The sequence below is a fragment of the Hippopotamus amphibius genome, chromosome 8, assembly GCF_030028045.1.
Source record: "Hippopotamus amphibius kiboko isolate mHipAmp2 chromosome 8, mHipAmp2.hap2, whole genome shotgun sequence".
Classification (NCBI taxonomy): domain Eukaryota; kingdom Metazoa; phylum Chordata; class Mammalia; order Artiodactyla; family Hippopotamidae; genus Hippopotamus; species Hippopotamus amphibius.
Genome location: NC_080193.1, coordinates 39,282,176 through 39,307,343, shown reverse-complemented (window position 1 = coordinate 39,307,343; position 25,168 = coordinate 39,282,176). Strand labels below are relative to the sequence as shown.

The window sequence follows — 25,168 nt, the reverse complement described above, 5'->3', positions numbered from 1 at the left end:
GGTCTGCGCAGGAAAGCGTAGAGAAATGGATGCAAAGGGTCTGGAAGGTTCTAGATATTATGCCTGTCATGGATGGAGACAGTGGTCACTCCAGTGAGGTTCAGTAGCATTTTCAAGGCCATATGAGTAACCAGTGGTAAAACTAGAATCTGACCTTAATCAAAAGCCTCTGCATTTTCCTTCACCTTGACTTGGTGCATGATGATAACTTGCTCTTGCATTGATGGTCTCCACTAAATCAGGGGCAAGATTCTGAACATGTCAAGCTCTTAAATGTGTATTTAACAATGTCCAACTAGGAAACAAATAGCTATATTAAAAGCTTAGGTGTATATTGTGTGTGAGAGTAAAGGAGAGAACTATTAACAAAATTATGAAAAATGTATTTAATAGCATTTTCTTATATGTAGTCTTTGTGATTTAATAAAAAATGTTAAAACAAAATGATTAACACACAATGACTTACTTGCTTTGGTCTGTTGCCAAAGAAGATAAGGTGATACTAGTAGTTTACAATCTCTAGCCAGCTTCACTCTTCAGGTTTACCTCGTATAACCGATCAGGGAAATCCTATATCTAAATGTATTAATTTGTGTGTCTTCAATACTTATACACCTTCCTTTAAGATTTTGCTTATAGCATTTCTCCTAAATCCAAGCAGAATCTTGTGGGGCCTTCCTGGGAACAGACCCCCATGACCCTCCTCTTGTTTGTAGGAACATCTTAGCCTCCTAGGCCTTCCCCGATTTCCAAAGAGCCAATTTAATCAGAGAAGTGAGAATATACAGAAACAAAGGAAAGTAGTAAAACCAGACAAAATAATAATAGCGATAAAACAAAGCTGAGGGCCTTTTGTTCCTCCTCAAGGGCTATAGATAACACCCTGAGTCATATTGTTGAGTTATTTTGCAGATACTAAAACCCCCACCAGGTGGAAGAAGTTAACTGCATGCTAACTACCAGTGTGCAGACCTCAGACAGGTTGGAACCAGAAGGTTGATGATTGAAAACCCTGGAACATAACCCTATTTCCTCACCATCAACCAGCCAGAGACTTGTGCATGAGCTGATCACACATGTCTCACACTGTCCTTAAAAATGCTTCCCTGAAAGTCACTGGGGACTTTGGGTCTTTTGAACATGAGCTGCCTGTTCTCCTTGCTCGGTGCCTGCAATGAACACTGTACTTTCCTCCATCACAACTCAGTGCCAGTACATTGGCTTTTCTGTGTGTTGGGCTATGGAACCCAAGTTTAGTTAGGTCACACTCTTGCTGTGAACGTGCCTCCCTTCCCCACTATTTCCTCTTTCTACCGCCCTACCTTTATGGAATTTTTATGAGGCATATCACATCTCATAGTTTCTAGGAAGCCAAAGTAACTTAGACATGGCCCCTGCCCTTTCGACTCATCAAAGCCCCTCCCACCTGCATACCCCCAAGCGCATCTGACAAATTCAGCATCTGAACTGCCATAGGTGCTACTTATACACATAAGTTGTACTGCAGTGTGTCCTTAATGATTCTGCACCTTCATGGGAGGGATGAACCACATATTCAAGCTCCTTGTTATGCCCAATACACAGCACAGTGTTTGGAGCCTAATGAGAATTTAAAAGATATATGTTGATGGTAATGAGATTCTCACTCTCAAATTGTTTTCTGAAATTGGTAGGCTTAAAATACTATATCAGACAGTGATCAATACTCAGGATGTTTTAGGCCAAATTGGCAGAATAAATGTGTATAAATCATGAAGATCAGAGAGCCTCTCCCGGAGAGTTTAGAAGGCACTCAAGGGTGAAATCGGGAAACTGATGACCTAAATGTGTAATCCACTGTTTCAATTGACGTCTTTGTGAGAAAGGTGCTAAGTAGCATATGCAAGCCCTTTCATAAAAGACAGACTCCAGAAAGCTACAGAAAATCACAGACCATCAAATCATCCAGGCTCAAGGATTCTGCCATAAAAGAGGAGATGACTGACACATTTGGGAAATGGCAACATGATTTTAGAAGAGAAAACTGTAAAGTGGATATTAATAAAATGCAGTATATTCACATAATGTACTTCGGGGACATGGGAAGAGGAAAAGGATTCTGATTAACTTGTACAAGATCAATCAGGAGCAATGTGGATGAGGTGATTTAAAAATACAATTCCTGATAACCAACAAGGTCCCACTGTGTAGCACAGAGAACTGTATTCAGTACCCTGTGATAAACCATAATGGAAAAGAATATGAAAAAGAATGTATGTATATGTATGACTGAGTCACTTTGCTGTACACCAGAAATTAACACAACATTGTAAATCAACTACACTCCAATAAAATATATTAAAAAAATAGCACTCGTATTAAAACGCGAGCACAGGTGGGTGTCTTTGAAATTTCAGAGTTATAAATAGTAGAATATAAAGGAAAGTAGCAATGCCCGTAGAGCGGAATGTATGTTTGAAACACGTCATATGTAGGAAAGATAGGTGAATTCATGAAGATTTGAACACTGACACACAAGGGACTGAGGACTGAAAAGGCAATTTGTGGACATAATAGGGGCAGTAAGTCTTTCTCCTAGAATATCTTTCAAAATGACTGGTAACAGGACTCTGGTCTCTGTGGATTTAAAGAGTGAGAGGTTCCTTTGTGCCAGATCAATTGCTCCACTTACTGAACATTGGCTGAAGTTGCTGCTCAAAGTTCGAATCTTAATATTTATATTATTTTGGCATGTCTAAAAGCCAACCAGAAAGAGATTTTGGATGTGCTAAGATTCTAAATGTCTTGCTAAGTTTGTCCCTGAGATATCTTCATACCTGATTATTTAGTGAAGTGGGGACCCTGGCTTAGTCATAAATCATAACGCATCACTACGCCGCTGCTTGGTGGCCTCGTTTGTGAACATTCCATTCAGAGACAGTTCAGAAACTCTACAGATTGGATTTTTTATTTATTTATTCATTTTTTTATTTATCTTTTATTTTTTTTTCAGATTGGATTTTTAGAGCACGAATATTTGCTACTGTCTATTGGACAGGTATACTTCTAGGATTTTTGTTCCAAAGTAAAGTTTGCAAAATAAAATAAATCTCTTGAGTACTGGTAAATTGATATCCCATCTAAGGGGTATGCTATAGCTGTATTGCTTGGTAAATCAACTTTTAAAAAAACATTATAAACTCTACATCATCTGAAAATTGAAGATCTTCAAAAGATCATGTGAAAGTCTCATTCAAGAGCTTTTCTACTTCTGTGGTACAGCATCCTCAATTAAGTCCATACTTGGTATTGATGTTTTGGGATACTGACTTGATTCTGGAAAGTTGAATCACTTAGAGAGTTTCATAAAACCCTTCTGCTTGGCTACTGCTTTCATCTTGTTTATCAGGATTAACTCTGGTGAATCCTTAGTCTCACTTATAATTTTAGATTTAAAAGAAAAAAGAAAAAAAACTCAAGGTAACATTCATTCAAAAACATAATCTGGTAGAAATACCAATGAATATTAGACACAAGTCAGATTTTACACATGTAAATGAAATTATTTTACACATGAAACGTTTGGTAAAATACACTGAGTTTCTGTTTGATGGGAGTTCTATAAGGCCTATACAGTTTCAGAGAGTTCAAGTACTATTGATAACATATAGAAATAGATAGTATTAGTGATTTCTCATTTTTATATTTTAGCAGCACATGAAATAAACAAAAAGATTTAACATTCTTCTTTAGAGTGGGTCTGACAAAGTTTAAGATAAGAAAAGTAAATTGGTTTTGTGAAAATTAGAAAAAAAAAATCAAGGCTAGTAAAGGAGAAATAGAAAGTACAGTTTTGCAATCAAGTCTATCTAGGAATCCCTCTTAGTTTTACATTCTGGCTTGACCAGTGTCTGGTTGCAAGAGCTGGGTTGGCCTCTGTGAGCCTTATGTTTTTTCTTTACAGAGATGTTGATACTGTATCTCCATAATTTGTAGCATAACACCTTTGTATGTATATAGAATAACAATTGTTTACAAAGGCAAGGTTCAATTACTCTTCAGTAGCTTTTAGCTTCCTCAATAGTGATACAAGTGCACACGCATTTTTTCAAAACTTGAGCCTTGTTAGTGTACATGACTTATCATGATGTCCCTGCCCAGCGTCACTGCAGTGGTGATGATCCCTCCATAGGTCCTTTCTCTTCCCAGTGTTTGCATCGGGCAGGTTGGTCTTGAAGCTGCCTTCTCTCCCAAGTGCCCTGTAGGCATTGTAAGTATCTCTGGTGAAGCCTTAGCTGGAACTGACCACCTTGCTCTGTGCGATGCTTCTCTGCCTTTTCTCCTCTGCCCACCTAGCATCTTTCGCCTCCTCCCAAAGGTCAAGGCTGTTTTGAGGTAATGTAAGGGACAGGCACAGGAATAGTGTCCTCCCCTCCAATTCTGGAAGTTCTGGTTATCCTGCAGTTCTTGTAATAACTACCCAAAAGATAGTTCAGGCTACGTGCCCAGTAACAATTGACATAGAGTCTGCAAGGACCTATAAGACAGACCCCTGCCTTTAAGGGGCTTGGAGTTTTGTGGAAGCATACATAAACCAACAGGAGCAAGAAAGTGAAATAGGCCTCATGCCAGCTGTTCACAAGCCCAGAGAAGCTGTCCATCCTTGAAATACATCCTGACCCATAGAATAGGCTGAAAGCAGGTCATTTGATTCTAAAGAAAATGAAACTCAGGGTTTTAAAAAAGTTTAGACAAAAGAACTCAAAACTGCAATTCAGTCTGAAAAACAACCAGTTCTGATTGAATTGCTGAAGAAAATAAATAACCCCATATCTATTTGTCCCTCTCAAGTCAACATAAAATCTTAAAATTGTGCATCAGAATGGAAGGTGTGCTTATTTCTCTTTTCAAACTAAAAACAAACTAAAACAAAAAAACAAAAACAAAACTGTAAAATTTTTGGCACCTTCAAAATTGAGGGAAACAAAACAAAACAAAACAAAACAACAGATTAGTTCCCAGAAGACTGTTTGTAAAATGAAGAAAACCCATGCTCTTTGTAAACATTACCACCTAATATTACAGGCAGCTCAGAATAAAGATGACAACAAATAATATTCTCCAGATTCAATCTGCCATAACTCATCTTAATCCTCAGTTTACTATTACTTTCCATTACGAACAGTGATGGGTAAGCAATTAACAAATAACAATGACTATAAAATAGAACTTTTGTTTTTGCAACCTAGTGAGACCAATACAGAAAAATGCATGTGCAAAGAACAGCAATTTGAAAGTCTAATTGGGATTGATTTAAGAGGGGAAAACAACTAAGAAGATTATGAGAAGGAAAAATAATGCTATCAACTGCCAACTCTTCACATTTTATGTACCTTTAGAAAAAATATCTGGCGAGGTTTTTTGTTTTTTTGTTTTTTTGTTTTTTTCCCCTAAAGTAAAAGTGACGTGAACCAACACATTATTTTATTTGATGCATGAGTTTCTGAAGTCTCCTCTCAGTGCCTTTTGCTCTCCGCTTCCACCTCCCTTTCCTTACCTCATAATTTGGGGACAGCCTTTCACTTATCTTTTGAGGTCAAGAGCTTGGGTCTAGGGGTGTGGAAGGCCATTTTTTTTGACAACCTGGACCCAACTGCTCTCTACTTCCAAGCTGAAGATTGTTTATAAAAGCAGAATCATTCTAAAGTTTACATTTGTTTTGTATTTTTAACCCTTTTAATTGTTTTCAAAACTTGAATAGATGTGGTTGAACAGAGCAGCCTTAAAGTCAGACCAGGCTATGGATTTCCAGGTCAAGATTCACCAATTGGGCAACTTTGGTCCAATTCCATAACTGAGCTAATTCAGTCATGACTAGGGATGTACATAACAAACAAGCACACACTCAGCCAACGAACACATTCTCATCAATGATCAGACTTCCATGGGGTAGTTCTGTTTTTATCTGTGAAAGAATTGAGGCTCAGCCAATGAATTCCCCAAGTTACCGGAAAAGGAGCAAAACAAGTTTTTGCAACTGACATCCTCATTTCCCTGGGAACTGCCGTCATGCTGCAGACAGGACTGAGATATGGTCTAAGTGTTTCTGAATGGGCACTCAACAGTTATCAAGCTACCAGCAATCTGGATAGAGGAAAATGACAGAAACATTCACTGGTTACCATGGTCGCATCTCAGTTTTATTCAGCTGATGAGAAAAGATGTCCTACCCAGATGCTGTCTTCTTGCTTGTACTGCTTCCAGTTGTGCCCTGTGTCACTGAACATCAGGCTGTAGCTCGTCACCCAGTCAGAGCTTCCGTATCTTCCCTGCGTGGCCACTGCTGTAATCTCCACCCTGTTGCCCAGATCCATCTGGAGCCACTGCTGAGCATTGGAATCTGCTGGGGACCAACCACCAGCTCCTGGAAGAGGATCAGAGAGAGAGTTGTAGCAACATCTCACAGAGCCATGACTGTCACTGCTCAGAGAGGAAAAAAAAAACAAAACAGTGTTCAACTAAGATATTTTTAACCCCAAAATATGTCCTGCCTCTCTTCGTAAACCCTTGGTACTTTATGTTTTAAATTTTTATTGGACTATAGTTGGTTTACAATGTCGTGCTCACTTCAGGTGTACAGCACAGTGATCCAGTTATGTATATGCTTATATTCATTCTTTTTCATATTCTTCCTCATATGGTTTATCACAGAATATTGAGCAGAGTTCCCTGTGCTGTAAAGTAGGAACTAGTTGGTTATCGGTCTTATATATAATACTGTGTGTATGTTAATCCCAAGCTACTGATTTATTCCTCCCCCTCAACTTTTCCCCTTTGGTAACGATGAGTTTGTTTTCTATGTCTGAGTGTATTTCTATTTTGTAAAGAAGTTCATTTGTATTGTATTTTAGATTCCACATATAAGTGATATCATATGATATTCGTCTTTGTCTGACTTACTTCACTCAGTATGATCATCTCTACGTCCATCCATGTTGCTGCAAGTGGCATTATTTCATTCTTTTTTTGGCTAACATTCCATTGTATATATGGACCATATTTTATTTATCCATTCCTCTACAATGGGCATTTAGGCTGCTTCCGTGTCTTGGCTATTGTGAAGAGTGCTGCCCTGAACATTCTCAACTCAATTTTCATCCCCACCCCACCATCAAATTTCCTTTCATGATTGAAGATTCATCTCAAATGCTGTTTCCTCTATGATTCTTCTTCTCTTTTCTCAGCTATTACAGTTTTCATCCTCTGGATTCCTAATGGAATTTGTGTCACATATTTTTAATTTTTTTACAACCTTAATCTTTAACATGCTTTATACCCTCTGCCTGACTGGTCCTTCCTTCCTTTCTTCCTTCCTTCTTTGCTTTCTTCTTTCATTGTTCCATTTCTTTTCTCTGATCTTTAGCTCTCTCCAAATACATGCTGTGAACCTGCTGTGGACCAGACATTTTGCTGTGGATGCAAAGATGCACAATCACTGACTATGCCTTGGAGAGGTTAGTGTTCACTTATTCAACAGATGCTTACTGAGCACCAGGAGCATGCTGGATACTGAAGAGAGAGACACACACAAACAAAAACGTGTAATGTGATGTGAAAGAGAGCCTTCAGAGAGGTGAACACGAGGTTCAACAAGAGCACAGAGGACTGAAGTCCTCGGTAGATGATCAGAAAGGCTTAGAGACAGTGACAGTAAAGCTGAAAGCCATTTCCCCAGCAAACAAGGTGAGACAGAGAAAAAGTTGGAGAGACAAACCAAGGCCAAGCAAACAGCACATGCAACATCTCAGACAGACGTGAAGGAGTGGATCCCATCGATGCATCCCACCAATGCATCTCTCGGTGATTCCATATATCTGACCTACAGGAACTTTTTAGCATCTAACCAAAGACTTTGGGCTCCAGAATTTTATCATTTGACACACTGGAACTTTTCAGAAGATCAATATGAACTCTGGCTTCTTTGGAAGACTTGTGGCCTGTTTTCTATTTTCATTTCACATAGGAATAAAGAGGTCCATATTCATTCTTACTGACCCAAGAGTCCACAAGACATCTGAATCCTGAGTGAGACCTATTGTAGAATGTCTGTGCTATAGGTACACCCCAATGTTCATAGCAGCACTATTTACAATAGCCAAGACATGTAAGCAACCTAAGTGTCCATGAGAGGTGAATGGATAAAGAAGACGTGGTATATATACACAATGGAATATTAACCAGCCATAGAAAATAATGAAATAATGCCATTTGCAGTAACATGGATGGATGTAGAGATTATCATACTAAGTGAAGTAAGTCAGACAGAGGAAGACAAATATCATGATATCACTTATATGTGGAATTAAAAATGTTTTACAAATGAGCATATATACGAAACAGAAACATATCCACAGACATAAAAAACAAACTTATGGTTACCAAAGGGGAAAGATGGGGAAAGGATAAACTAGGAGGTTGGGATTCACATATACACACTACTATGCATAAAATGGATAACCAACAAGGACCTACTGTACAGCATAGGGAACTATAGTCAACATTTGGTGATAACATATAAGGGAAAAGAATCTGAAAAAAAATATATCTATTATGTATAGCTGAGTCACTGTGCTGTATACCTGAAGCTAACAAGATAAGGTAAATCATCTATACTTCAATTAAAAAAAAAAAGTAGCCCTTTTGTTGAGAACCTTGCTCAGGGCATCAGTTTGGGTGATTCATTGGATTTTTAATTTGGAGGCATTTAATTTGGAGTACCTTTTGGTTTCAACCTGTGCCATTGAAAACTATTTTAGTGATGTCCTAGTCTACATTCTTGCCATCTTGGGAGGAGTCAATTGGACCCCTTCTCGGTACTGAGAACTTTCTGAGTCTCCACTGGCTGCCCACTGCAGAGAGAGTTTGTCATCATCTGGGAGTGGGTGTATGGACAAAGGAGGCAGAGGGCATGAGATGGGCCCTACTCTGGCCATAAGGCATGTCCTACCAGTTACACATAGATTTTTATCCCAATAAATAGCTAGTGCTGTAACCGAGCAGGACCCTATGAGGCTTTCCCAGAATAGACACCCCTTCCCCATGTTCCCCGCCTGCCTTTTGTCTGTAGGAAAACTTTAGTCAAAGAATAAATGTAGTCAAAGAAATGAAAAAACACAGAAAGAAAGAAAAATAGTCAAGCAAGACAAAATAATAATACTTTAACCATTAAAGTCAAGGACTTTTATTTCCTTCTCAAGGTCAGATAATATCCTGAGCCATGTCTTTGAGCTGTTTGCAGATACTGAAACCCCCACCAGGTGGGAGAAGTTAACTGTATGCTGCCCACAATCACATAGACCCCAGACCGGTTTGAACCAGAAGGTTGATGATGCTGACTCCTGATTACCTCACCACCAACCAATCAGAAGTTTGTCCAAGGGCTGATCCACACCTCACAATCCCGCCTCCCTCACACCGTCTTTAAAAACCTTTCCCTGAAAGCCTTCAGGGGGTTCAGGTCTTTTAAGCACTGACTACCTGGACTCCTTCCTTGGTGCCCTGCAATAAAGCTATTTCACCCAGATCTCCATCTCCGAGATTCAATCTGGCACTGTTGCACAGAAGCCGAATTTCGGCAACAGTATTTTTGTTTGACAACAATTTCTTTTCACTTCTCTGACAAGATTCAAATGCAAGGAAATAAAAAGAAGTATGCTCCTCCTCTGCTGTGGGATGGTCTTTTATTAAGTGTTTTGCAAGACATGAACACAATGCCAGATACTGCTGGTATTCACTAATATCCTTTCTCTCTCTCTCTTCTGTAGTAATAGGACTGCGGAGGGTGCATGGCTTAACTGCACTTTTCAGCTCTCGATATCATCTGAGTTGTGGCCCTATGGACAAGTTCACTCCAAGAAAAATGTGGATGGGAAGATGTACCACCTGCAGGCCACCTGGTCTCTTCCCTACTTGCTTTTCCCCTTTCACCACTGATGGATGCAGCCGACAAGGACCTAGAAGACGGCAGAACCTCAGTGTAGAAAGATGCCAGATTCCCGCATCATCACATGGAAACTACAACATGAATGAGAGCTAAACACTTATTTTGTTTAAGCTATTGTGTACTGAAATCTATTTGATACTTCAGTTTAACCTACCTTAATAGGTACAGAATATCTGGTGGAGTAAATAGAATAATGCCCATATTATAGTTGCAGAAACTGAGGTCCAGCAAGTGTAGAACACCTGGCACTCAGGATTCAAGCACAGCTATTTGACACTATTATGTAATAGAAAAAAAAAAGGGTTTCTAAAACCCCAGAAACTCAATAAAGAGGAAGAGCTCTGAGAGGAGACATTTGCGCAGAGACCCTGAGATGCCAGGTCCAGAAGTACATTCTTTTTTAAATTTATTTGTTTGTTTATTTATTTATTGGCTGCATTGGGTCTTCGTTGCTGTGCGCAGGCTTTCTCTAGCTGTGGTGAGCCAGGGCTACTCTTCGTTGAGGTGTGTGGGCTTCTTATTGCAGTGGCTTCTCTTGTTGTGGAGCATGGGCTCTAGGAGTGCAGGCTTCAGTAGCTGTGGCACTCAGGCTCAGTAGTTGTGGCTCACAGGCTCTAGAGCGCAGGCTCAGTAGTTGTGGCACCCGGGCTTAGTTCCTCTGTAACATGTGGGATCTTCCTGGACCAGGGCTCAAACCTGTGTCCCCTGCATTGGCAGGCGGATTCTTAACCACTGCACCACCAGGGAAGTCTCCAGAAGTATATTCTTATCAATCAACTCTCTCTTCACCAGTATGTCCACGATTCCCAATCTATTCTACCCTCTCCCAACTTCTCAAAACTGGCAAGGAGGCCCAAGAAGGAGGAGATATTACATTTCCAAGAAATCTAAAATTACTCTGAACCTACTCTTTATTTCCACTAAGTTTCTTCTGCTGCCCATTTCATGAGTCCTCTTTCTTCTTAAGTGAAAAAAACCACAAAGCTGTGTAAGCTATATGACCTCAGCAATATTAAAACATGATAGAAAAGAAATGTGTATGGTGGTTTCTTCTGAGAGATGAAAGTATGAGTGATTTTATTCTTTTATGCTCTTTGCATGTAACATTTTCTATTATCAGCATGTCTTTTGTAAACTGAGACATTTTTACATGGCTTATTGCATAAAGAATATATGTAGCAATTTGACAGCTGGTGTTATAATATAGAACTATTTGTGTGACCATTACAATTTCTGAAATGAAAATCCTCAGACCTTAACTGTTTTTCTTTACCCTCTGTTGTCCACAACTAGACTTCTTAGTCATGCTTTAGAGTTTTTCCTTCATTTACTCTAATTTTTCTTATATTTATATATAAGACAGTATGTTAATGTTGGAAGAAAGGAAATAAAATAACAAGAAACTTTTCCCACCACTTTGCAAACAGTAAAATCACAAGAGACTGACCCAAACCTAAACCAAACCAAACCAAGCCAACCAAACCAAACCAAACCAAAACAAAAAGCTAATGCTAAAAATATTTCTTCAACTTTGTCTAAAGAAAATCACATCTCCCTTTTGCCCACAGTAAAAAAACCTTAGTTTATTAATCCCCCTGAAATTAACCAAAATGGTTCATGTTAGCATTCATTAACACAGCAAGTTAATAATTTTCCAAACCCAGGAGCTGCAGCCTAAGCTCTTAAAATGGAGGGGTGCTATCTGGGTGATAATTGCCCAGGACTTTTTCCCTGCTGTTGAACGAGCTCCCAGCATTACAGCTAATAGGCAAGACACCCAGGGTTGCCATGGCAAACATTTTATTCCTTCCACCAAACAATAAATATGTTTTCACAAATGTTGAGAGTAGCCTGAAGATATTATTTGCAGTTGCTCTTAAGACACACTGTGCCTACACTAGCTTTCTGTTTCTGGATTGTTATTTATATCGAGGTGCAACATACACACAGATACCTGCGTTTTGCAAGTTACAGATGTTAACTAAGGCAGTGCTCTCTGGAGCTGCCACTGTGATATCAATGATCATTAACCACAATTCCCATAAATCCTGCAGTTTGAATTGAGAGGGATTTAATGGAGATTTAAAGGAAAATGATAATTTTAAGGAAAAAATAGCCCCACCTTAGATTTCTATAGCATCTAGAACACAGGATCCTGAATGATTTGTAGGCTATAACTTAAATTTATTCTTAGCACACCCCAAACATCATACCTTATGTGCTGTGTGATTTCACTTTGGAGGAGAAAATGTAAATGAAAGCCAAGAGCCCTGGTTCAAGACCCAGCTCTGCTCCTGAGGGTAGATTAGATGAGATTCTCAAATGTGCTCACTTATCAGAAAACACCTGGAGTGCCTATGAAGAGGACAAATTCCTTGGCCTGGTCCTTGCTAACTTGTGCAGGGGCCTAACCTGGAAACCTGTATCTCTAGAAAGATGCTCATGACATGCTGAGTGGTTTGGGAAATACTGGATGAAAGAGCTTCTAAAGTTTCAGTTCTACTATTTTAATAAGAAGAGTTGAATTCTTTATTTGTTTCATGGTCCAAGGTAGCTTAAATCCAACATGCTGTGCTCAATGATTATAAACAAACAAACAAACAAAAAAGCAGCATGAAATCGCCTCTGGCTCTAAAGATGGACACTCTTCACCAATTTGATCCCCAATCCCCCACCCCCAAGCACAGGTGGAAACTTAAAGTCACACTTACAATTTCCCAGGAAATCTAAAAATTTGTGAATTCAAAAATACCCATCTTTGCTCTTGCTTGGACACTCCTTCTCGCACCATGTTAACTCTTTTACTTCTCCTCATCACCCCTCTTCTACATGCCCTTGGCGTGTTCATTCACTCACAATGCTAGCTGGCAGTAGAATAGTCCTTGCTCAGTGCACAGCACTGCCCCAGGTACTTAGCAGACATGGACCGACTCATCATCCCAGGAGCTCTGCATGATGGGTATTATTATCATTATCCCCATTTGACAGAAGGAAAAACTGAGGCCAGAATGGTTGGTCAGCTTTTCCAAGATCACACAACCAGTCAGTGGCAGAACAGGGGATTCAAACCCAGAAAACTGGGACTCAGAGCCCCAGTTCTTAACCTCTCAAGTGCAGCCCTTCTTAACAGCAAGGACAGAGTGTGCTCACCTTCTTCCTTTTTCTTTGTAACAGCAATTCTCTCTAGAAACATAATTCACACTTCACCTCCTTTTTAGTGTCTCATTTGATTCTCACAGCCATCAGCAATACTATTTTTAACTTTCATTTACTAGTGAATAATCCAGGCTTTAAGGGTCACCTAGTTTATCCAGATTATATGGAGACACTGTTCTCCAATCCAGTTCTGTAGATTCCTCGTCCCTGACTGAGGGCTTAACATGGGCCAATGTCTTAACCAAACAGGTAGTTACTTGTATGGAGAATTCTAAACGAGGTTTAAGAAAGACAAGAGACTCAATTCCCTGCTCAACCCCGTGTATCATAGTATTTATACCTAACTTCACATGCTAGGGTAGGCTCTGCTTGTGAAACAGAAAACTGGTAGATAAGGCAGAAATTCCTCAATTTCTACAATAACTTAACACTCCTAACTCAGAAAGGGAAATGAGACTTGACTGATGTCACACACTGGAAATGGGCACAAAACAGATTATATACAGGTCTCTGCTAAGCGATATTTTACAACTATCATTCAAAAAAGAGAGTTAATTTAGTACAAGATCAACAAGAGCTAAAATAGTCATATGCGCATAGCATTTTTAAGTCTAGTCTGTTTTAAGCCTGGCCATTTAAAAAAGAAAAAAAAAAAAAGCTAACTAAAATAAACCCAATAGAGAATGGATTTCCAAGGCGTGTGCTTCTCCCTGGATTTACACGAGTCCCTAAAAAGCTACAAGCACATTCTCACAAATGACTGGGAGGTTAGATTGAATGACTACCTGCATCATTAATTATTAAACATCTGGTGCCTCTGTAAACCAAGGCTGGAGATTTTTCAGGAAAAAAGCTACCCAGTGATGATGATGAGTAAGGCAGAGAGACTCTCCGATAAATATTTAACTTTATCCAGTGTGGGTAAGAGTGAAAACAACATTCACAAACATGCTGGTAGCTTCCTGCACCTCTGCTCAGAGTGTGGTGCTGGTCCATGTATAACAGGAACTGCAGCTGGGAAAGGACTTCTGAGACTAGGAGGCTATTGGTTGGAACACTGGGCATCACCATTTTGCCCCTGGGCATGTGGGGTAGGGACGAGGTGTTGCTGAGTGGCCCTGGCCAGGGTTCCTACACTTCTGTCTGCATATTTACGTAAGGACTAGGGAGCCTCCTGGGGGTAGAGTAAGTGGGAACTTGACCAAACACCCTATAGGTTTCAAAACAGGTAGAAAGCTGTAGGAAGATGTGGAATGACCCCACTGAGATCAGTTTGCTGGGGGGGGGGGGGGGCGGGGGGGGAAGGGAGATCATGAGAGGAGATTTATGTAAAAGATGGAGAATTTGGATCTGAAAGAGACTCAGTTATCATGATTAGGGCAGACTCAGAAGCAACACCTGGTGGGGGAAGGGGACAGGAGCACTCTCTGTGGGTGACTTAGTTTGGATTCTCCAGAAGTCAATTAGAAGACATGGATTTGAGTGTAAGTAGTTCATTTGGGAACCGACCCCAGGAAGCCAGGTGAAGGCAATGGAGATGAGCCAGGGAAGAAAGTGCATCCAATCCATAGGGCACCAGAAAGCCAGCCAGCCCTGTGGGTGAGCTCAGTCTAACTGGTGCAGGATGCACTTTGGGTCATGCCAACAGAGCAGGAGGACACTGGGATCGAGTATTAATTGAAGGCTGCTGGAGGACACAGCAGTGTTTAAGCCACAGAGAGAAAGCCGAGAACGCAGAGAAGGCCATCTGTATGTCTTCTTTGGAGAAACATCTATTTAGGTCTTCCACCTATTTTTGGATTGGGTTGTTAGGTTTTTTGATATTGAGCTGCATGAGCTGTTCGTATATTTTGGAGATTAACCCTTTGTCGGTTGCTTCCTTTGAAAATATTTTCTCCCATTCAATGGGTTGTCTTTTCACTTTGTTTATGGTTTCCTTAGCTGTGCAGAAGCTTTTAAGTTTAATTATGTCCCATTTGTTTATTTTTGTTTTTATTTTCATTACTCTAGAAGGTGTAGCAAAAGAGATTTTGCTGTGATTTATGTTAGAGAGTGTTTTGCCTATGCTTTCCTATAAGAGTTTTATAGCATCTGGCCTTACATTTAGGTCTTTAATCCATTTTGAGTTTATTTTTGTGGATGGTCTTATGGAGTGTTCTAATTTCAGTCTTTTACATTTAGCTGTCCAGTTTTCACAGCAAGTTATTGAAGAGACTGTCTTTCCTCCATTGAATATTCTTGCCTCCTTTGTCATAGATTAGGTGACCATAGGTATGTGGGTTTATTTTTGGACTTTCTATCCTGTTCCATTGATCTATATTTCCGTTTTTGTGCCAGTACCATACTGTTTGATGACTGTGGCTCTGTGGTATAGTCTGAAGTCAGGGAGCCTGATTTCTCCACTCCTGCTCTGTGTTTTGTTTTGTTTTGTTTTGTTTTCCCTCAAGATTACTTTGGCCATTCAAGGTCTTTTGTGTTTCCATACAAGTTGTACATTTTTTTGTTCTAATTCTGTGAAAAATGCCATTGGTAATTTGAGAGGGATTGCATTGAATCTATAGATTACTTTGGGTAGGATAGCCACTTTGACAATATTGATTCTTCCTTCCTAGAACATGGCAAATCTCTCTATCTGTTTGTATCATCCTTGATTTCTTTCATCAGTATCTTATAGTTTTCTGAGTACAGGTTTTTTTCCTCCTTAGGTAGCTTTATTCCCAAATATCTTATTCATTTTGTTACAATGGTAAATGGGATTGCTTCCTTAATTTCTCTTTCTGATCTTTCATTGTTAGTGTATAGGAAGACATAGAGATGGCCAAAAAGCACATGAAAAGATGTTCAACACTGCTAATCATTAGAGAAATGCAAATCAAAACTACAGTGAGGTATCAACACACACCAGTCAGAATGGCCATCATCAAAAAATCTACAAACAATAAGTGCTGGAGGGGGTGGAGAAAAGTGAACCTCCTACATTGTTGGTGGTAATGTAAATTGGTACAGCCCCTACAGAGAACAGTATGGAGATTCCTCAAAACACCAAAAATAGAGTTACCATATCATCCAGCAATCCCACTCCTGGGCATATATCTGGAGAAAACCATAATTCAAAAATATACATGCACCCCAATGTTCATTGCAGCAGTATTTACAATAATCAGGACATGGAAGCAACGTAAATGTCCATCAATAGATGAATGGATAAAGAAGAGGTGGTACATATATACAATGGAATATACTTATCCATAATAAAGAATGAAATAATGCCATTTGCAGCAACATGAATGGACCTAGAGATTGTCATACTGAGTGAGGTAAGTCAGACAAAGACAAATATTATATGATATCACATATGTGGAATCCAAAAAAAGCATACAAATGAACTTATCTACAAAACAGAAAGAGTTACAGAGGTAGAAAAAAAAAAAAAAACAAACTTATGGTTCCCAGGGGATAAGGGGAGAGCGATAAATTTGGAGATTGGGATTGACATGTACATACTACTGTATACAAAACAGATTAATAAGGACGTACTGTATAGCATAGAGAACTCTACTGAATGCTCTGTATTGATCTATATGGGAAAATAATCTAAAAGTAGTGGATATATGTAACTGTATAACTGATTCACTTTGCTCTACATCTGAAACTAGCACAATGTAAATCAACTATACTCCAAAAAAATAAAGGGGGGGGGAGTATAATTATTGGAATCGGAAGTGGTTCTGTTGGTGATGCCCTTAGGGCTCCACTCTGATCCCCTTCATCACATGGAGTCACCCCCAGATGCATGCTGGCTGACAACTAGAACTGTCTGTTCCCTCCTCCAGAGATTGGCCCTTGACCAAACAGAAGCCTTTTTGCCTGGGACGTTACCTCCTCCTGTCCCCGTCACCGCCAGTGACGGATGAATACAAGGTTCAAAATGTGGTTTCCAATGCCTCAATGAGGACCGATATTCATGGCGCAATCTGTAGTCCAGAACTTCCCCTTGGCATCCGAAGGAAGCTAGACTTCAGTTGAGACTACATATCTTGCTAGCCTCCTCCACCACCTGTCACCTTCCAATTCAACCTGTCTCCAAAATCACTCCCTCACAAATAATTTGAACAGAAATTCCTATCTCAGCTCAGTTGCTAAGATCTTGTTTTTGTACTGAAGTGGTTAAGTCCAAAGAATATAAGCAAGAACAGCCTCTGTGACAGTGTGTCCTTGGCCACACACCTGTGTTTATGGAAGAGAGCTGTATTTTTGCTCTGAAGGGTTCTGATACTCATCACTCAGACAGTTCCTCTGTGACTTGCTGTTATAACTATCTTCCCTTGTGAAGTGTAGAGCCCTGAAGGTCTGCATGGCTCAGAAAAATGTATCTGGCTGCACATTTCAGAGTTCAGAAGCTACTCAAGAAGTGAGGAAGGTCAGCAGGAGGGCATTTGGAATTCAGAAAATGTGAAGTTTGGTCCCAAAGAGGATATCTCACATTTATGTCCCTTGCAGGTTGAGGACTGATTCATATACGCATAAAAACACCCAGGCATTTTTAGATACTTGGGTGAGAGGGTTGTGTATATAAAACTTGAAAAGACTCTAGAACTACACTAGTTCAATATGGTAGCTACTAGCCACCTGTGGCTATTTAAATTTAAATTTAATTTAATTTAACTTAAATGAAAAGTTCAGTTCCTAAGTAGTATTAGCCACATTTCAATAGCCACATGTAGCTAGTGGCTACTTTATTAGGCAGCACAGCTATAGAATATCCCATTCTTGAAAAAATATCTATTGGATACCACCGCTCTAGAATTTCTCTTATAAAATGGTAGAAGCTAAGCTCTATTTTAATTTGGCAAATCAACACAATTTAATTCTATCCATCAGCTGCTCAGGATGTTTAGTGAATTATTTATTCTTCATTTAATGAATATATGATTATTGTTACACCCATGATTAAAGCAGTGTAGAAGACGGAGCAGCCAGATAAGACACTCTTTCTGTTTTCAGGCATATAGAGAAAACAAAAAAACAAAAAACAAAACAAACAACAACAAAAGACTCTCCCAAGATCTTTGAAAGGAAAATGGAGATGTGGAATTGAAAGTCATTTAACACTGCAAATCTCATATTGTTGACATTGTCAATTAAAACTTCTCTTTCATGAACAACATGCATTTTGCACAGTGAACATGCTACATTTATCATGGTTTCCTGAAGCCATTTTGTTTGAAAGATAGTGCCCAGTCTAAGTCTCGTGTCTGAGTTGAAAGAGTCACTTTCTTCTCTGTGACTTTGAGAAGTAATTTCTCTACTTCTATGAAAATAATACAGTTAATGTCTACTTTCCCAAGGATGGAGATCATATGTGTCAACTCATAGATTTCGCGAGATAAGGATTGAGATAATATATGTCAACTCAGATTTCACCACCATGAGCGCAAAAATGGTTAAGTACTAGAGTTTGTCATTGTCATCTTGGATTCAGAAAAACAAAACAAACAAACAAACAAAAAACAAGAAACAAAAACTCTGGCCTCAGTTTAACTTTCCATCAGGAAATTAGTTCTCTGATTGGAAGATGTACAAGATAACCCAACAAAATAGCAAGAAATACAGCTTAACAGAGAGAAAGAGGTGATAGAAGAGACATTATTCATTTTCTTACTCCATATCAGATTATTAGTCTAAGGCCAGTCAAGGTAACTTCATCACCCTGGACTATGATTAGGTTCAGAAGTGAACAGAAAATCTGCTGGTAATATAGCAGAGGTGTGGTTGGGTGAACTTGGGTCCGAGAAGATTTCACTGCCCCAAGCTGGTTCTCAGTCCTCAGCACAACAGAATCACTAAGAGAGCTTAGAAAAACAGTGATTTCTGGGTCCTCCTGCCAGAGTTTCTGATTCAGGTGGTGTGGAAAAAGTCCAGACAATCAGTATTTTCTAACTCATTCCTCATTGTACCCCATTGATGCTCATTGTACCGTTGTTCTGAGGAATCACAATTTGATGACTTAAAAGCAAGCCAAACCAACAAAGTCTCTTTGTTTCCCAGAACTTTGTGGAGTCTGGCTGAGATGTTGGGAGGCTTATCAGCTCCAAAATGATGCTGAGGCTGAGGATGACATCCCTGACCTGAATCCATCAGCCTGGAGCCTGTCCTCATTGAGGACTTCCTTTTATGTAGAGCAATACATTTTATTTTTAAGTCTTCTAAAAAATTGTAAAACAAAACACAGATACAGAAAAATCTCACCAAACAAATATTTAACTTAAATTATTACAGGGTAAACACCCTCTTAACTACCACAGTGTTCAAGAAATAGAGACGCCTCTCAATCCCCATGTGCCTAATAATTTAATATTTATTCAAACTAGTGAGTCTTTGTCATGCTAGTGAGGTTTTTGTTACTTACACACAAAATTACCCACAGAAAGATAACCCAGGGGTAATATCTGATTGTTCTGGATATATTTGTGGAAGAGATTTATTAGAAGCAAGTCCTTAGTAAAACAAATGATAAGGATTCTTTCATAAGATCTGGATTTTTATCAAAAGAGTACACTGATTAGGTTAAGAATCTGCCTGCCAGTTCAGGGGACATGGGTTCCACTCCTGGGCCAGGAAGATCCCACATGCCACGGAGCAACTTAAGCCTGAGCAACTAAGCCCGGGCAAAAAAGTGCACCACAACTACTGAGCCTGCACTCTAGAGCCCGAGAGCCACAACTAATGACCCCGTGCTCTGCAACTACTGAAGCCCGTGTGCCTAGAGCCCGTACACTGCAACAGAGAGTAGCCCCTGCTAGATGCAACTAGAGAAAGCCCACGCATAGCAATGAAGACCCAACAGCCAAAAAACTAAAAATAAATAAATTTGAAAAACAAAAAAAAAGTATACCAATTAGAAAAACAAAGCCCAGACATAGTCTACTGATTGCATAAACAAATACTGTAAGTTAGATAAGTGTAGTTTGAAAGGCTCAAAATGGGCCCCAAGGAAGGGAGAACCACAGGATAAGAGATGTTTGAATTTGAATCCTGGAGAAAGATGAACTGAACATTCATATCAGCTTCTGTTTTCTGTATCCTTAGAGTTGGTTACAGGTTACCATTTTCAATCCATATGGTGGATTCAACAATCCTCAGCTCATCTTTTTAAAATGTATTTCTTTTTTATATATTTGGTTTTTCTTAGCTCATCTTTTTTAATACAATTTCCACAATGTCTTGGGTGAAAGATATCTTCTAGAGGGATTGAGTAAGTGGATTGAGTAGATCCTACCTAACCACTCCATATTAAACAAAGCGATACCCCATCCTATGTGCTATTCAAATGCAACTTATTGCCACCTGGGTGTGACACTCATGAATACAGTACACTGCCAATCACTAGACGAATATATGGCATGAATTATCCTGCTCCTAATTCCACCTCTATATTGTTAAGTTACAATATATCTTTTTAAAGAACTTTTATTGAGATACAGTTGACATACAATAAACTGCATATATTTACAGTGTACAATTTGATATTTGTTTTCTTATCAGTAATATATATATGGCAATCCCAATCTCCTAATTCATTCCCTCCCAACCCTCCCCGCTTTTCCCAGTTGGTGTCCATATGTTTATTCTCTACATCTGGGTCTCTATTTCTGCCTTGCAAACTGGCTGATTTGTGCCATTTTTCTATAGTCCGCATATATGTGTTAATATACGGTATTTGTTTTTCTCTTTCTGACTCACTTCACTCTGTATGACAGTCTCTAGGTCCTTCCATGTCTCTACAAATGTCTCAATTTTGTTCCTTTTTACAGCTGAGTAATATTCCATTGCATATATGTACCACTTCTTCTTTATCCACTCATCTGTTGATGGACATTTAGGTTGCTTCCATGTCCTGGCTATTGCAAATAGTGCTGCAATGAACATTGGAGTGCATGTGTCTTTTTGAATTATGGTGTTCTCCGGGTATATGCCCAGTAGTGGGATTGTTGGGTCATATGGTAATTCTATTTTTACTTTTTCAAGGAGCCTTCATACTGTTCTCCATAGTGGCTGTATCAATTTACATTCCCACCAACAGTGCGAGAGAGTTCCCTTTTCTCCACACCCTCTCCAGCATTTACTGTTTGTAGATTTTCTTATGATGCCCATTCTAACCAGTGTGAGGTGATACCTCATTGTAGTTTTGATTTGCATTTCTCTAATAATTAGTGATGTTGAGCAGCTTTTCATGTGCCTCTTGGCCTCTTTGGAGAAACGCCTATTTAGGTCTTCTGCCCATTTTTTAATTGGGTTGTTTTTTTGATATTGAGCTGCATTAACTGTTTATGTATTTTGCAGATTAATCCTTTGTCTGTTGATTTGTTTGCAGATATTTTCTCCTATTCTGAGGATTGTCTTTTAGTCTTGCTTATAAGTTACAATATTTTAAGTTAATACCAGTGAACTGATGAATTGTACAAGGTCGTGTCTCTTGGCAAAGTATTAACTTAGCACATCAAATTGGTGATTTACTGAGCTGGCATTTTAAAGGCTGCTTCTTGGAAATATCCACTTGGCTTTTCAAAGGAAGTAACCAGTCACTGGGAGCAAAATAAAGGGTGAATTGCATGGGTTTATTTATCACTTTCTTTGTGGCAAATATTGATGTTTAGAGCCTTTGAAGCATCATATTATTAGTGAGTGAAGGTATTCATAAGATTCCTCCTTCCTCTCTTAACATCATTCCGTTTTGCAATGATCCTGGATGAAGAGAGAGAGGATCATCACATGTGATTTGTCCATTTGAGACAGGGTCCCAAGGCTCCTATTAAATAGCAGAAGATTTCTATCCTGCTTCCCTCAATGATCCCTAGCTGTCCTAGTAAGAGAAGAGGCCTGGGGCATTGTTTAAATATTTAGGTCAGGTTAGTTTTGCCCACAGGCATACTAGACCCCAGTATGATTTTCATGGGCATAGAGTCCATGTCTCTCTTTTACCTTTGATGCCTGAATATCCAGTCATCCGGTTAAAATACTGACAACCCTAGTTGAAATGCCAGAATTACCTGAGAGGGGTGACTGTCATGTCAATAATACCTTTACTCAGGTTAAGATCTCACATCAGCATGAATAAAGGCATTAGTGAACACAGGGTAGACAAAATTAGATTCAAATGCAAGTTTTACCAACAACTAGCTGTATATCCTTAGGTCAGTGACTTGACCTCTCTGAGTCTCTTTCCTAATCTTGAAAAATATAAATAATACCAACTATCTTAGAGTACTGACATGATGATAAAAATAAAGCTGAAGTTTCTATTTTCTAGCATGATTCCTTATTCATAATGACTTAGCCAACTTTGTTTAAGAATTGAAGGAGCGGTAGTTTCAGGATTGGACTAGCATAGTGCATCTCAAATTTGAATGTGTAAATGAAACAGTTGTTAAAGCACTGGTTCTGATCCAGAAGTTTTGGAGCAGAGGCTGAGATTCTGCATTTGCAACAAACTCCCAGGTGATTCCCTGCTACTACACAGAGTTCATACTTGAAGAAAAGAGGGTGCATATAAGACAACAAAGGAAAGCATAATACCTGATGTTTGCCATTCCTGGGGGCAGCCAGGACAGAAAAAAGAAAGGAAAGATGCGGAAAAGGAGAGAGCCCTTCAAAGGGAGAGAAGGGAATCCAGTGACAGATTTCTGTACACCATACTGTCTTTTTGAACAGATTAGATTATATCCATATCACGTCTGGCTCAATCAATCCAGATGGGAGACTGGTGCTCTCTTTAGTGCTGCTGGTGGAATTGGGTCCTCAGGGTTGTCACCCAGCTATCTGGAAAAGTCCCCAGACAGCTGACATCATGTGAATTGTGAGGACACTGATTCCTGAATTGTTCCCGACCCACGTCTCCTCAGGAGGGACCAATGGCACCAAAATGAAAACCAACATCCAAAGACCTTCACGGGTCCTTAGCTTTTTTTGCAACTCGAGTGCTGCCCAAGAGGGGTAGAAAAAAATGTGCATGGATTCTGTGCCAAAAGGAGGGAAGATTTTTAAGCCTCTCCATTCGTCCATGAGCATAGGAAGTTGAAAATGCCTTGACTTAAAAAAATCAAATTCTCCATGGCAACAAAATTGTCATGCTAGAAACACAATCTCGACTTACACAGGCAAGCATCTCAAAAATGCATTGAGTGAGGAAGAAGAACTAAAATTTCAAGGAACATGTGAATGTGATTGTTTGCAAAATTCTATTGGTGGTGGAGGGGAGGGAAGGGTGGGAAAGAAAAATACAGACCTCTCCTCTCATGGGGCCAAAGATGTCCGTTCCTATTTGCCTTCTAATCACATAGAGTAAAGTAAAGACTTCCCCTCACTCTCAGGTGGGTCTAACCCATTATGTGGAGGCTTCATGCTGTGTCACCAGCTCCTGTGTTTCCGGCTGATGGTAAGTGCTTCTCACAGCCCAGGTGACTTTAAGCCCAGATCAAAAGCTTTCTTGCCACAAAACAAATCACCTTTGACAAAATTAGATCCCTCCTAAACCACAATTATACAGATTGACTTGGCAACCTCTGTTAATGGTGATCTGACCCCTAGTCTAAGGTCTTTTGTCATTTCTTTCAAAAGTAATTAGTTCTCTCCTTTGCTTTCTCTTTCTTTGTGTGTGGATGAAATGTGAGGAGTGTCTGAATGTGATAGGAAAAAAAAAAATTCCATTTGGCTGATTTCTTCCTTAGATAAGATAGCAGTGTGAAGACTATTACAGTGGGTTTTAACCACCTAATCTCCCTCCTGGTTCAGTGAGTTGCCCAGACCTGAGCAGCCACAGCAGTACCTAAGGCCAAAGGCAGTTTCCAAGGGTGTGTTTTCTAACAGAAAGATGAGTTTTTCACTGACAGAACTCAGACCTGCTTTACTCAGGGTCGGAGGGGACTCATTGGCACACTTTTCCTGTATTTTTCTTTTCAGCTTTTGAGTTGATCTCTGCTTGGGACGTGACAACCTTCCCAGCTGTGACTTTTCTTCCTGGTGTAAGTCAGAGATGTGTACGCGTGAGCTCTGAGCACACAGTGGAGGTGAAATGGTCCTTAATTTCTTATGTTCAGTGTATGCCAAAGGTGTGTATGATTCCTAGGAGGCGTGGCAGTTTTAAAGGGTGTCTGAGGACTTGCAGGGAATTTATCTTTGTGAAATACTTCAGCAGTGAGGAGGTAGGAGGATGCAGCTGAGCATATTCATTTCAGCGAGGGAGACTTAGCTTTACGGAAGTCAAGAGTTTTACAATGTGGATTTCTTCTGCGGTGGAAAACAGGAAGTTTCCTGACAAGTGCATGGAATTCTGAATGGGGTAGAGTAGATGGAATTCATGAAATATTGGGATAAGTAAGTCAATGAATGAATGGAGTTTATTTTAAAAAAATCCAAAACTTGGAAATCAAAAGAGAGTTGCAGTTTGTCCTTTCAACATCATCCTGAGGCAGTTTTTAACAAGTCCACTCAATGATTGTTTAATTCTCGAGGAGAATGTACCCATCATTTGGTTTTGCTATTCACTGGCTCATTAGACCTTAGATATTGTGAAGCTACATGTTAACCCATAAATGTTTGTCCAATAGAGAAGACATAACCCCCCAATTTTTATTATCCCATGAGACATTAACTAGTTTTGTATCCATCTAGAAATTTTATTCTAATAGTCTTTCCTTTCCTCGCAGTGTTATGGCATTTTTACCTGTGAAATCAAGATACTACTACAACTATGACTACGACTGCTACTACTACTACTACTAATACCTACATGGAAGGTACTTGTGAGAATTAAGCTGATGTGCCTTAAGGGCTTAGAACAGTGATGCTCATAGTATATTGTTGTGATTTCTAGCTGTAGGCTGGTAGGCAAAGCTGCTGGCAGAAGGATTATGAACTAGCACAGGATCCATCCATTCAGGGAGGAGCCAAGCCTGATATGACAGTGCTAGGAGCAATTATTTAGCATCTGGCTGTGAACTTGCTGTTAAAAATGCTATACAGAGAATTCAA

General features: G+C 39.5%; 1 protein-coding gene across 2 annotated transcripts in view; it reads right to left on the bottom strand.

The window, feature by feature from the left end:
* The window catches only part of CNTNAP5 (contactin associated protein family member 5), an 893,955-nt gene that overhangs the window by 667,500 nt on the left and 201,287 nt on the right, over positions 1 to 25,168 (bottom strand). For both annotated transcript variants that reach the window (XM_057745525.1, XM_057745526.1), the window contains exon 3: positions 6,210 to 6,403. In XM_057745525.1, the coding sequence (XP_057601508.1) occupies positions 6,210 to 6,403 (194 nt within the window). The remainder of the gene's footprint in view (positions 1 to 6,209; positions 6,404 to 25,168) is intronic.